This window comes from Sapajus apella, unplaced genomic scaffold, assembly GCF_009761245.1.
Source record: "Sapajus apella isolate SASKATOON/1434 unplaced genomic scaffold, GSC_monkey_1.0 scaffold2, whole genome shotgun sequence".
NCBI lineage: Eukaryota > Metazoa > Chordata > Mammalia > Primates > Cebidae > Sapajus > Sapajus apella.
The window spans coordinates 69,468,272-69,482,790 of record NW_022436942.1 but is presented as its reverse complement, the minus strand read 5'-3'; the positions used below and the strand labels follow the sequence as shown (position 1 = coordinate 69,482,790).

The 14,519-nt window shown below is 53.9% G+C and overlaps 1 protein-coding gene across 3 annotated transcripts; it reads left to right on the top strand.

Moving 5' to 3' along the window:
• Positions 1-206: 206 nt before the first annotated feature.
• On the top strand, positions 207-6,934 carry PHETA1 (PH domain containing endocytic trafficking adaptor 1). Of its 3 annotated transcripts, XM_032239547.1 has the most exons (4): positions 207-426; positions 896-996; positions 3,106-3,231; positions 6,016-6,934. In XM_032239547.1, the coding sequence occupies exon 4, from the start codon at positions 6,052-6,054 to the stop codon at positions 6,772-6,774; it is 723 nt and encodes a 240-aa protein (XP_032095438.1). In that variant the 5' UTR covers positions 207-426; positions 896-996; positions 3,106-3,231; positions 6,016-6,051; the 3' UTR covers positions 6,775-6,934. The 3 variants fall into 3 exon arrangements, with proteins under 3 accessions (XP_032095438.1, XP_032095436.1, XP_032095437.1); XM_032239545.1 differs by lacking the exon at positions 896-996; XM_032239546.1 differs by lacking the exon at positions 207-426 and having other exon boundaries at positions 436-996.
• Positions 6,935-14,519: the final 7,585 nt, after the last annotated feature.

Below are 14,519 nucleotides of genomic sequence, written 5' to 3'. Positions count from 1 at the left end.
CGAATGCACGGCCTGGGCCGGTCCTTACCTTTGGAATCTCAACGAACTTCTGGGCTCGGGCACCGGGGAGACGCGAGCCAGGCGCGGACCCTTTAAGAGTGATTTCGAGGGCGGGCTCACGGGGGCGTGGCGAATCCGGGGGCGTGCCGGGTGGGGGCAGGCCAATCGGGAGGCGGGGAGAACGCGCGGCGCGGGCTGGCTGGGAAGGGTTAAAGGGGCGCGCCAGTGGGTCGCAGACTGTCCGGTCGCTCCCGCCTCCTTCCGTCTGATCCGCACTCTCCCGCGGCTGCGCCGGCCCGGCCGCCCGGGAGACAAAGCGCTGCCGCCGCCGTCTCCGCCGCCACCGGGCCAGTCCCGGACCATGGCCGGGCCATCCCCCGGCCTCGCGCCTCCCGTCCCGTCGCCGCCCTAGGCCTGCGCTGCGAGGTAAGGAGGGCCTGGCCGGGGGACCTGCACAGGGATGCGGGACCCGGGTCGGGCCGCCCTGGGCCTCGGGGTGCCCCGGCCACCTGGAGAGCCCGCTGCGGGGCTCTAGCCCGCTGGAACTCCGCACCAGCGGTCACTTTTCCGGCAGCCTAGGCGGACTTGGCCGATGACTACCCTCCCCGCCCCCGGCCCATAGGGACGTCTGCTGCTGAGGGGGACTACAGCTAAGCGCCCCATTCTGCCGCTGACCACCCCTCTGGGGCTCGGGCTGTCCTTTAACGAACTTAAGAGAGCTCCCAGGCACAATACACAAAGAGACAGGACAGCTGGGAGCAGAACCACAGCTGGAGAAGCAGGCAAGGGGGCTGTCTGTGCGCGGACAGTGGTGCTGGCGTCCCCGGGGTCCCTGCTGGGGCGGTGATGGACTGACTGCTTGCTCTTCAGTGTTCTTGGCACACATGTTTTTCAGCCTGTGCCTGCCACACCCTCTTCCCCATGCCCGCTGCTGGGGGACACTGAGGGCAGCTGGATTCAACCCCAAGACCTGCGGTTCTGGCTTCTTTCATTGAAGTGAGTGCCAAAATGCCATGCCTCAGTCTCCCCAGAGACCTGGGTTCCAGGGCCAGCGGTGCCCCTGGAGATCTTGGATGAATTATTTGCCTTTTGACGACTCTTTCCCTGAGCGTTCAACTCACTACCCACCAAGTATTTTGCAAAATGACTCTTCAGGAGTAAATTCCCTCAACCCTTAGAGGGATGGAAGTTAACTCCCCATTTTGCTGATGAGGCTGCGAAAACCCCCAACTCACAGCACCTACTATTTGCAGTCCCTTTCCCATAGTTTGCCCGTGGGTTTTCCTTCTTTTAGCTCGCTGAACCCTCGACACACAGCCCATTTTAACAGATCAGGAAACTGAGTCATGGAAAGGTGAAATGACTTGTCCAAGGTCCTCTAGCCTGGACCGGCAGAGGCAGGACCCTGGCCTTGGGAGCAGAGGGGGGTCAGGCTCCCTCCAGCTTCCTGCCTGGCTGCGGGCTGTTGAATCAGCAGTAGTGCCCACAGTGGACTCTGAACTTTTTAGAAAACAGCATGGTGAGATAAGACGGGGCAGGCCTTCTCTCTAGGCAAGGCTGGAGCCTGTGCCCCTGTGGCTTCCCGCCTTCCCCGTTCTGGTGGAGGCAGGGGTCATGGGCAGAGCCGGGTTCTGTGCCTGCTGGTGACCTTGAACCAGTTTGGCCTCCATCTGTGCGGTGGAGGGGGGGAGTGTTGCTGAGCAGGAGGGAAGGTCCTATTCCTTTGACCTTGTTGGGGGGTGGAGACCCCAAGATCAGCTCCGTTTTTGGGTGGTTTGCCTGGAGCATGTGATTTTGCGCACAGTTGTATGCCTTTGGCCAACTTACTGAACCGCTCTGTGGCCATTTCCACGTCTATGAATGTGGGGTGAGACCCCTTGTCTTGGGCCTGTTGAGAAGTTTAAGGAGATACCTGTAGAATGAATCAAACAGCTATGTGAGCACTTACTGCATGCTAGGCACTGGAATTCAGATCACAAATGCCCCTGCTTTCCTGGAGCAGGCAAAAATGACCCAAGTACTAATAATTTCAGGAGGACGCACAGGAGAGGGACTGGGGGGCATAGGGTGGCCAGGGACCGCCTCTCTGAGGTGGTGATGGCCAGGCTGAGACCAAAGGATGGGGAGCTGGCCTTGTGAAGACCTGGAGAGGACACTGTAGGCAGATAACCAGGGCCAGGTCTCAGAGGCAGGGATGTGTCGGCTGTATTTGAGGAACAGAAAGGAGGCCAGGATGGCTGGAGCTGAATGAGCAAGGGGGAAAGGGGTAGGGAAAGGGAACTTGGAAGCCATGGGAGGCTTTTTTTTTTTTTTTTTTCTGAGACAGGGTCTCACTATGTTGTCCAGGCTGGAGTGCAGTGGCATGATCGCTCCCAAGTTCAAAGGGTCCTTACATGTCAGCCTCCCAGATAGCTAGGACTAGAGGTGTGTGCCACCATACCCAGGTGTTTTTTCTGTTTTTTATAGTGATAGGGTCTTGCTGTGTTGTCCAGGCTGGTCTCTAACTCAAGCAATCCTCCTGCCTCAGCCTTCCAAAGTGCCAGCATTACAGGTGGGAGCCACCGCGCCCTGCCTAAGGATTGAATTTTATGCTGAGAGAAGCAGGGAGCCATGGGAGGGTTTAGAGCAGAGGAGGAGTGTGATTGGACTTAATTTTCACAGGATCCCTCTGTGGGGAGGGGATTTCAGTGTGGCTTGGAGAAGAGCCTGGGAAATAGGCTTGGATCTTACCTTGAGGAACGTGGACAGGAAGGGGAAAGGAGACTTCTGAGGAGGCTTCAGCAGCTGACCCAGTGAATGGCAATGGGGCTTCGAATGGGGAGGTGGGGTGGACAGATTAGGCCACTGATTTGGAAGAGGCTGGAGGGGGGATCAACTGGACTTGATGTGTGATCAGATGTAGTGGTGAGAGGGAAACCAAGGGCCATTCGCTCAGATCGGAAGCACTAGATGGGGGTGTTTGGGGAAAAGCCAAGAAGAATGTGAATTGCTACTGTGCTCAGCAGGCGCTTTGTGCCTAGCCCCGTGCTCTGCAAAGTCCACGTAGTCACTGTCTCATTGTCACAACAGCCTTGACTTAGGTGCTGTTATGATCCCATTTTACAGATGAAGAAATGGAGGCCCAGAGAGGTTAATAGCCTGCCTGGGGTCCCCCAGCCCGGATGCTGCAGAACTGACATTTGGATCCAGAGGAGAGCGAGCTGAAGCTGGAGCTGAGCAGAGGGCAGGGAGGTGAGTGGTGGCCTGAGAGGCAGGAGGGGAAGTGGGCAAGTGGGATGGGAGGGTCTTATGAGAACTGGGGCCTGCATCCACATGGGAGTGGATGGGTGGTGCTGTGGGGAATGCATGAATCCCTGCAGCTCTGAGAGGGACAGCTGTATCTGAGAGGCAGGGTGGGGATCCAACACCTGGAGCCTTTGGGGGCCCTGGCCTTGGCCCCCTACTAGGTCAGGACAAGCTGCTCTGAGTTTCTTTTTTTAAGTTCCGTGATACCTGTGCAGAACGTGCAGATTTGTTACATAGGTATGCGTGTGCCATGGTGGTTTGCTGCACCTATTGACCCGTCCTCTAATTGTCCTCTCCTCGCCCCCGCATTCCCCACAGGCCCTGGTATGTGTTCTCCTTATTCAACTCCCATTACGAGTAAGAACATGCAGCCAGGTGCGGTGGCACGTGCCTGCAGTCCCAGCTACTTAGGAGGCTGAGGTGGGAGGATCGCTTGAGCCCAGGAGTTCTGGGCTATAGTGTGCTATGCCGATCGAGTGTCCCCACTGAGTTCGACATCAATATGGTGACCTCCTGGGAGCGGGGGACCACCAGGTTGCCTACGGAGGGGTGAACCGGCCCAGGTCAGAAACGGAGCAGGTCAAAACTCCCGTGCTGATCAGTAGTGGGATCGCGCCTGTGAATAGCCACTGCACTCCAGCCTGGGCAACATAGCAGACCCCCATCTCTAAACAAAAACAAAAACAAAAAAACAAAATAACATGCGGCGTTTGGTTTTCTGTTCTGTGTTATTTTGCTGAGGATGATGGCTCTTCCAGCTTCATCCATGTCCCTGCAAAGGACATGAACTCATTCCTTTTTATGGCTGCATAGTATTCCATGGTGTATCTGAACCACATTTTCTTTATTCAGTCTATCACTGATGGGCATTTGGGTTGGTTGATCTCAGTTTCTCAGTCACAACTCATGTTCCCTCTTCTAGGAAGCCTTCCCTGACTGGCTAGGTGGGTGGCAGGAGGTGGCAAGGACACCCCCTCCACCCTAGGTCAAGTAGCCTGACAGGGCCTCACTGTGGTCAGCTGCTCCCAGGAGAGCCACCACCCTGACCTCATTCCACCAGACTCTGAGAAAGACACCACCCAGGCAGGGGAATGAACACTGAGTGCCTGCTGCATGCCAGGGACTCTCTATGCTTTCCCTCTTGAAGAATGTAGCTACCATCCTATGCAGGGTGAGGCTGTGAAATGGGAGATAAGGTGGGCTCTCAAAGTGGCCATGGAAAACCCCAGGGGAAGGTGGCCAGGCCAGGGACACAGGTGCCACCTCCTGATAAGTCCTTCCTGGACAGCGCTGCCCCATCGTATATTCCTTGGGGGAAGGTGGATGGAGTCACTGTGGCCGACCGCATAGAGTTAGAGTCCTCTGTGCTGAATGGGCATGGAATGCCCCTGACCCTCCTTCCTGTAAGTCAGCCTCACCCTGGCCCTGCATCTTTCCCCAGATTCTTTCTTTTTTTTTTTTTTTTTGAGATGGAGTCTGGCTCTGTCCCCAGGCTGGAGTGCTGTAGCATGATCTTGGCTCACTGAAACTTCTGTCTCCTGGTTTCAAGCAGTTCTCCTGCCTCAGCCTCCCAAGTAGCTGGGATTACAGGCACTCCCCACATGCCCGGCTTTTTTTTTTTTTTTTTTTTGAGATGGAGTCTTGCTCTGTTTCCCAGGCTGGAGTGCAGCAGCGTGATCTTGGCTCTCAGTTTCAAGCGATTCTCCTGCCTCAGTTTCCCAGATAGCTGGGATTACGGGTGTGCACCATCACTCTTGGCTACTTTTTTTATTTTTAGTAGAGATGGGGTTTTGCCATGTTGGCCAGGCTGGTCTCGAACTCCTGACCTCAGGTGAGGAGGATCGGCCTGGGCCTCCCAAAGTGCTGGGATTACAGGCATGAGCCACTGCGCCCAGTCTGTCTTATTATTTTCCGTAGAACATGAAACTACCTGGCAGACATCTTATCTGTTAACTGTCTGCTCCCCTTCACCTGCTGCTGGCATTTCAACACCACAAGGGCAGGGACCCTGTCCATCTTGTTATTGCTGAATCCCTAGGCCTGGAACAGTGCCTGGCACACAATAGGCGCTTAATAAACATTTCATCAAGAGGTCCCCGGTTCATATCTGGGTGCCCCCTCAGAAAAAAAAAAATTTCACGAATGAAGTCAATCCCTACAAGTCTCTGAAGTTGGGTCTGCTCATATCCCTATTTCATGGATGGACAAACCAAGGTTGAACCACAGTCGGGGCTGGGACCTGGCAGGGACTGTGGAAGGCCAGCTGGTCTTGTTTCTGGGATGATGGAAATAGCAGCGCCTGCAGTGAGGCCTGGGTTTGGATTTCAGCCCCGCCCAACCTGCTTTGTGACGCTGGGGAAGCAGTTAACCTCTCTGTGCCTCTGTTTCCTCATCTGTTGAACTGGAGCCAGGCCAGTCCCTGTGACCTAAGGTCTGTTGTGAGATCAAGTGAGTACATCCCTCTGAAATGTCTGGCATGCAGCAGGAACTCACATCATTATTTCAGGGATGCAGGAGTGCAGGAGGTTATGAGGTTGTCTGGGAGGCCGGTGAGACCCAGGTTCGAGTCCTATCTCTGCTCCTTGGAGTTGTAAGCCCATGGGCTGGCCGCTTCCATCCTGTGAGCTCAGTTTCCTCATCTGTTAAACGAGGATGTAGAGTGGCTGCAAGGTCCCCTCGGGGCGCTGGGTGACCTAGCCTTGTGCATAACAGCCGTACTGCCGGGGGCAGGCCCCGGGCTTCCCTCCAGGCCTCTCGATTGCCGCCATGAAGCTGAACGAGCGCAGCCTGGCTTTCTACGCCACCTGCGACGCCCCGGTGGACAACGCGGGCTTCCTGTACAAGAAGGGCGGGCGGCACGCGGCCTACCACCGGCGCTGGTTCGTGCTGCGCGGGAACATGCTCTTCTACTTCGAGGACGCGGCCAGCCGCGAGCCCGTGGGCGTCATCATCCTGGAGGGCTGCACCGTGGAGCTGGTGGAGGCCGCTGAGGAGTTCGCCTTTGCTGTGCGCTTCGCGGGGACCCGGGCACGCACCTACGTGCTGGCGGCTGAGAGCCAGGCTGCCATGGAGGGCTGGGTCAAGGCCCTGTCGCGGGCCAGCTTCGACTACCTGCGGCTGGTGGTGCGCGAGCTGGAGCAGCAGCTGGCGGCCGTGCGCAGCGGTGCGGGTGGCCCGGCCCTGCCCCTGCCCCAGTCCCTGCCCCAGCCCCTGTCCCCGACCCCGGCCCTGCCCTCCACCCCGGCCCTGGCCCCTCCCCTGCCTCGCTGGCCCAGCGCCCTCCAGCCCAAGGAAAATGGCTGCGCTGTCTGGAGCACCGAGGCCACCTTCAGGCCTGGCTCCGAGCCCCCTCCACCGCCGCCTCGCCGCAGGGCCTCTGCACCCCATGGGCCTCTGGACTTGGCCCCTTTCGCCCGGCTGCACGAGTGCTATGGCCAGGAGATCCGGGCCCTGCGTGGCCAGTGGCTCAGCAGCCGGGTCCAGCCCTGAGGCCACCAGGGCGCCTGTTTTAGGGGGCGCAAGCCCCACGCCCTCTGGGACAGGCCGGGTCCTGGAGAGACTGGGGAGCGTGGTCCTCAGGGAAACTGTGGGCAAGGCTGGCCCCCAGGCCCTGAGTGGCCTGGTTTGGGGGATGCAGGCTCTGAGAAGATGCTGGATTCTGAATGGGCCTTTAGGACCATGTGACTTAGACACCTAGCCTTGAGGGGATGTCAGGCCCAGGGCCTGAGGGGGAGTTTTCCTGAGAACTCTGGCCCCAGGCCAGCCTGAGCTGCCCGGCAGAGGCCTTTGCTGGCAACAGGTCTTGCTGGGCCTGCAGCTCAGAGGGTCACTGGGACCCTGAGCAGGGCCTTGTGGTGGACAGATTGAGGCTCGGTTGTGGCAGCCACACCTGGGTCTGGCCTTACTCCAGGGCCTGCCAGAGGAGCTAGCCTGGCTCTGTGCCCGCTGTCTCCAGGAACAGGGCAGTGGCCCGGAGGGTGGTGACTGGGGACACAGGCTCAGGTGTTAGTGCAGGACCGGTAGGATGAGGTGGCCTGGTCCCCAGGGCTCCTGGCCTGGGCTGGCTGAGGCGGGACTCTGCTGGGTCCCCTGCCAGGCCTTGTGGTGGTGCTCCTGGCGGCAGCGGCTCTCTGGCCGCGGGCCCAGTCTGTGTCCCCGGGGTGGCCCTCACAGTGCTCTCTGGACACTCCTTGACTGCATCCTTCAGTCTTAGCCCCCGAGCCTGGGGCTCCTTGGGAGCTCGCCTGACCTCCCTTCCTGGGCTGGGCAGCCATGGCCCGAGGTGACCTTCTAGCAGGATCCCTCAGGGAGGGGAGGCCACCAGCTGACTCACCACCCAGGAAGGCCCAGGTGCTGACCTAGTGGCAGAGAAAAAACCACCACACACCAAGCGTGGCTTCCTGAGCCCCTCTTCAGCTCCAGGCAGTCCCCTCCACCATGCCCCCCTTGAGCTCAGCCCCCACCCTCATACCCCCAGTGGTGACCGGGTCTTGCCTGGCTTCGGGGCTGACCGCCGGTACCTTCTTCTCACCACAGTGCCCATTCTTCATGCAAGGAGAACCCTGGGGCTGGGACACACCCTGACCCTCACCCTGGGTCATGTTTACAGTCCTCAGTGCCCCACACTGGGGACCCGCTGAGGATACCTCCACCCTGACCTTGATTTCCCCAAATGCTGCCTCTTAGTGACAGACTTAGCCTGCAGCCTCTTCTGTCTTTGGAGACTCTGGGGCTTGGGGAAATATGGAAGGGGGTGTGTCTGCAATCAAGGCCTCTCCAGCTCACGGCTGGCCCGGTGGGCTGGGACCTCAGTTTGAATTTTACTTTTAAATACTTAACGGTACATTTTTTTTCTCTGGCAACAAAGCTTGATGTTTTCACCGCTTTAGTTTCCTGTTTGCTCGTGGGAGGGGATAGGGTCTGTGACTCCGGGCTTGGCCTGGGGGGTACAATTGTCACTGCCCCTGTGGAGAGGGGGCAGCTTGGGTTGGAGAAGCACAGCCAGAGACGGGAGCCCCTCCAGAGGGAGCCTTGGCTGCTTCATTGTCTTTCCCCCAGCAAGACCTGCTCTCCTCCGCAGGTACCTCTGGGGTTTTGGTACGGTCCCTGCTCACCTCCTTCCAGAGTCCTGAATGGTGTGGGTGTGGGTGGCACAGGCTCTGGGAGGGGTTTGGAGCTGCCCAGAGCCCTGTGTCCTGGCAGACTCAGCTGGTGGGGTGAGGTGTTAACCCCAGTCCTAGCATAGGATTACAGATTCTCAAGGTACGCTGGCCCTGGTCTCCTGGGAGACATGGGTGGGGGATGTCCCCTACCAAAGCACAAGGTGGGGTCCGGCTGCCTCCCAGATTGGGTGTTGGGGAGCTGTCTGGCTGCCTGGGAGGGAAATGCAAGGGCTAAAATAAAATTTTGTCAAGTAATGGCTGATCTGTGTCATTTTTTTTCCCCATCTAAATCCTTGATTGATTTTCCTGGCAGAGCCCAGAGCAGGCTGTGCACGGGCAGGGACTAGTGTGTGGTCCCCCATGGCTGGTGCCCTCCCAGGAACATTCTGACTTCTCAAGGCAGATGCTGGTCCCGTTATACAGATGTGGAAGCTGAAGCTCAGGAGGTTATGAAACTTGCCAAAGCCACATAGCTGGAGAGTGTCAGAGCAGGGATGTAAACCTCTGGCATCCCATGACAGGACAGAGTCTTCAGGAGGAATATAAGAGAAAATGGAACCCAAAGTTCCTTTTCAGAAGGGAGAGAAGGTGGAGGAAAGCCAAGGATATGAAAGCTAACTGTGGGCTGAAGACCTGAGAGTTGGGAGGGACATTAACTGTAATCCTGATCAGGATGGCAGGCGGAAGAGTCAAAACTGAGCGGTTCTCACTGATAAGTTCATGGAGGCTGTGGAGGGGGCTGGAGTGAAGAGGATTCTGGCACCAGTGCAAGTTCAGCGGGAAAGAGCCTGTGATTGATTAATAATGTCAGCTGTGAGCACTGTGTGGCTGGTAGTGGTACTCATGTTATGTATCTGCTCTCTGAATGAGTCTGTCTGCTGGGTTGATGTGGGGTTCATAGAAGGGGCCAAGGTGGCCTAGCATTATGGACTTACGCCCGAGGTCCTCCTCATGTGGACTCACCTTGGGTCACAGGTCTCCCTTGCCAGCCTGGAAAAATCCTGCACATTTAGAAACATGTGGCTTAGGGTGAGCAACCTACAGCCCTCATGTTCAAGTTCAAGAAATGAAAAGTATAAAGGTTAGGGAATCATGGCCCTTATGAGCATCCAGTGTGTGCTGAGTAATTCTTTCCATCTCTTGTGGGACCACAGCTGACAGATGGGGGCTGGGGAAGTGGCTTCCCACACAAGCTGAGTCAGGGTGCTGCCTGTGGCATCCGTGACCGCAGCATGGGGCAAAGAGTGGGGGAAATAGCGGGAGAAAAACACAGCTCCAGGAGGGAGGGTCAACAGCAAAATGCTGGCCATCCAACTGCTGATGTCAGTGATTCCTCTGGACCCAGGGGATGTGTTCAGGGCACAAGTCTAAGGGGGCACGGTATGTGGTCAAAAGGAATGAGGCTTCTGACGGGCCACTTGGAGTAGAGGGTGAGGCCCTCAAGCAGGACACTCCAGCCAGAGGTTAGGCTGAGTGCCAAACATCCATCCACCCTAAATACTTATGTAGTCAAATTCAGTTACGCTGCTGTAGGCTCTCAGAGAATGGCTAAACTTTGGCTGCCAAAGAGTGGCTGTGTGACCTGATTTTGGCCAATGAGATGTGAGTGGTCTACCTTCTAAAACACAAACACAATAAAGAGCTCTTCATTGTTCTCTGTGGGGAGGGAGAAGAGGGAGTAATGTCTGTGATGCCTGGCACTGTGGCAGCCATCTTGCCATCAAGAAGTTGACCACTCTGAAGAATGTGCCCCATTCTGAGTTTGGCACACACTTTAGGGTGGTTCTGGATAGCCAATTGCAGGGCTTTTGTTGGCTCAGTGGGGTGCAGGTTGGGGCAAGAATGGGATTTCCTGAAATAGTAAAGGGGCCACTGCTTCTCATCCCTTCCTAAAGAGTGAACAAATATGGAGGAAGATCATGTCCCCCTCTGGCCATGTATCTTGAATCTTCCTAAGGGGCTGCTTTGTCCCTACTATGTGCTATGTGGCTAGATCTGATGCCAACTATCCACTCCTCCTAACCCCTCCGCGGATGAACTCACCTCACCTTACACAAACTTTGTCATGAAAAAGTTCCTGCTACTTGTTCCAGCTTCTAAAATTTAAGCATTCAACATGAAACTCTTCCAAAATGGTAAAATAATAAGTTGTCTAAGCCTAGGTGAAGGTTTTATATTTTTCTGATGAAGCCTTTATAAAAGGTGGGCAAAATATTTACAAGTCATTTGCAATCTGATATGCAGAATATAGAGAGAACTCCTAAAACTTATAACAGCAACAAAAAACAACTTGACTTAAAATTCAGCAAAAGGCCGGGTGGTCCATGCCTGTAATCCTAGCACTTTGGGAGGCTACGGTGGGCAGATCACCTGAGGCCAGGAGTTCGAGACCAGCCAGGCCAACATGGTGAAATCCTGACTGCACTAAAAATACAAAAATTAGCCAGGTGTAGTGGCAGGTGCCTGGAGTCCCAGCTATTTGGGAGGCTGAGGCAGGAGAATCCCTGGAATGCCAGAGGTGGAGGTTACAGTGAGCCAAGATGGCACCACAGCACCGCAGCCTGGGTGATACAGCAAGACTCCATCCCCCCGCACCTGCAAAAAAAAAAAGTCCGGGAGTGGTGGCTCATGCTTGTAATCCTAGCACTTTAGGAGGCTGAGGCAGGCAGATCACTTGAGGTCAGGAGTTCGAGACCAGCCTGGCCAACATAGTGAAACCCTGTCTCTACTAAAAATACAAAATTAGCAGGGCATGGTGGGAGGTGCCTGTAATCCCAGTTACTCAGGAGGCTGAGGCAAGAGAATCGCTTGAACCCAGGAGGTGGATGTTGCAGTGAGCCGAGATTGTGCCACTAGATTCCAGCTTGGGGGTGGGGGTAGAGTGAGACTCAGTCTCCAAAAAAAAAAAAAGGGGGCAAAAGACTTGAGTAGACATTTCTCTAAAGAAGATATATAAATGGCCAATAAGCAATAAGTACATGAAAAGATGCTCACCATCAGTATCAGTAGCAAAATACAAGTCAGATTAGGATGGCTACAGTCAACACAGAAAATATCAAGTGTTGGCCAGGATGTGTAGATATTGGAACCCTTGTGCACTGTTGATGGGAATATAAAATGATGCAGCCTCAGCCGGCATGGTAGCTCATGCCTGTGATCCCAGCACTTTGGGAGGCTGAGGCGGGTGGATCATCTGAGATCAAGAGTTCGAGACCAGCCTGGCCAACATAGTGAAACCCCATCTCTACTAAAAATACAAAAAATTAGCTGGGTGTGGTGGCGGGCACCTGTAATCCCAGCTACTAGGGAGGCAGAGGCAGGAGAATCGCTTGAACCCTGGGAGGTGGAGGTTGCAGTGAGCTGAGATTGTGCTATTGCACTCCAGCCTGGGTAACAAGGGTGAAACTCCATCTCAAAATAAATTAAAAAAAAAAAAAAAAAAAGTCCTGGCATGGTGGCTCATGCCTATAATCCCAGGACTTTGGGAGGCTTGGGTGGGTAGATCAAGAGGTCAGGAGTTCAAGACCAGCCTGGCCAAGATGGTGAAACCCTGTCTCTACTAAAAATACAAAAATTAGCCAGGCAAGATGGCAGCTAAAAGAGAAAAAACATGATATAGCCTCTGTGGAAAAAAGTGTGGTAGTTCCTCAAATAGTTAAAGATAGATTTACCATATGATGCAGCAATTCACTGCTTGTATATATCCAAAAGAATTGAAAGCAGAGTTTTTTGTCAGTTTTTTTTTTTTTTTTTTTTGTCTGTTTTTAGAGATGGGGTCTTGCTCTGTCACTTGGGCTGGAGTGCAGTGGCATGATCTTGGCTCACTGAAACCTCTGCCTCCCGGATTCAAGCAATTCTCCTGTTTCAGCCTCCAGAGTAGCTGGGATTACAGGCATGTGCCACCACACCCAGCTAATTTTTCATATTTTTAATAGAGATGGGGTTTGTTGGCCAGGCAGGTCTCAAACTCTTGACCTCAGGTGATCCACCTGCCTTGGCCTCCCAAAATACTGGAATTACAGGCATGAGCCACCTTGTCCAGCTGTTTTTTTTCTTTTTCCTTTAAAGACAGGGTCATGCCGGGTGTGGTGGCTCCCGCCTGTAATCCAAGCACTTTGGAGGCCAAGGCGGGCAGATCACCTGAGGTCGGGAGTTCAAGACCAGCCTAACCAACATGGTGAAACCCCGTCTTAAAAAAAAAATAAATTAATTAATTAAAAAAAAAATAAAGACAGGTCTTGCCCTGTTGCCCAGGCTGGAGGGCAGTGGTGACACCATTCAGGCTTACTGCAGCCTTGACCGCCCTGGTTCAAGCGATCATCTCACTTCAGCCTTCCAAGTAGCTGGAACCACAGGTACACACCAGCACGCCTAACTTTTTAATTGTATTTATTTTTATTTATTTATTTATTTATTTTTTTGGGGGACGGAGTTTCGCTCTTGTTACCTAGGCTGGAGTGCAATGGCGCGATCTCGGCTCACCGCAACCTCCGCCTCCTGGGTTCAGGCAATTCTCCTGCCTCAGCTTCCTGAGTAACTGGGATTACAAGCACGCGCCACCATGCCCAGCTAATGTTTTGTATTTTTAGTAGAGACGGGGTTTCACCGTGTTGACCAGGATGGTCTCGATCTCTTGACCTCGTGATCAACCCGCCTCGGCCTCCCAAAATGCTGGGATTATAGGCGTGAGCCACCGCGCCTGGCCAACTTTTTAATTTTAGAGATGGGGGTCTTGCTGTGTTGCCCAGGCTGGTCTTGAACTCCTGGGCCAAGCAATCCTCCTGCCTCGGCCTTCCAAAGTGTTGAGATTACAGGCGTGAGCCAGCATATCCAGCAAAAGCAGGGTCTTGAAAAAACATTTGCATGCCCATGTTCATAGCAGCATCATTCTTGCGTTCATCCCAAGCGCCCATTAGTGGATTAGTGGGTAAACAAACTGTGGTCTATCCAGGGAATGGAATATTTTTCAGCCTTAAGAGAAGGAAATTTTGACACATGCTACAACATAGATGAACCCTGAAGACATTAGGCTAAATGAAATAAGCCAGTCACAAAATAACAAATACTGTATAATTCCACTTATAAGAGATGTTATTTTGGTGCAAAAGTAATTGCAGTTTTGCTATTACTTTTTTTTTTTTTTTTTGAGATGGAGTCTTGCTCTGTTGCCCAGGCTGGAGTGTGATGGCATGATCTCGGCTCACTGCAACCTCCGCCTCCCGGGTTCAAGTGATTCTCCTGCCTCAGCCTCCTGAGTAGCTGGGATTACAGGCGTGCGCCACTATGCCCAGATATTTTTTGTATTTTTAGTAGAGACGGGGTTTCTCCATGTTGGTCAAGCTGGTCTTGAACTCCTGACCTCAGGTGATCCTCCCACCTCAGCCTCCCAAAGTGCTAGGATTACAGGCATGAGCCACTGTGCTCGTCTTTGCTATTACTTTTAATGACAAAAGCCACAATTAATTTTGCACTGACCTAATACTAAGAATAGCCAAATTCAGAGACAAAAAGTAGAATGGTGGGTGCCAGGGTCTCAGGGGAGGCAAGATGGGGAGTTAGTGATTAATGAGGACAGAGTTTAGTTTTGCAAGATGGAAAGAGTTCTGGAGATGGACGGTGATGATGGCTGCATTGTTATGAATGTTCTTAATACCACTGTACTGTACACTCGAAAATGGTTAAGATGGCAAAGCTGTGCCTGGGCACAGTGGCTCATACCTGTAATCCCAGGACTGTGGGAGGCCGAAGTAGGCAGATTGCTTGAGCCCAGGAGCTTGAGACCAGCCTGGGCAACATGGCAAAACCCCGTCTCTATAAAAAACACAAAAATTAGCCAGGCATAGTGGTGTGTGCCTGTAGTCCCAGCTACTCAGAGGCTGAGGTGGGAGGATTGCTTGAGCCTGGGAGGCAGAGGTTGCAGTGAACTGAGATTGTGCCGCTGCACTCCAGCCTGGGTGACAGAGTGATCCCATCTCAAAAAAAAAAAAAAAAAAAAAAAAAAAAAGGCTAACTTTGGTTTATGTGTATTACATATATGTGTGTGTGTATATATATATATAATTCCACTTATAG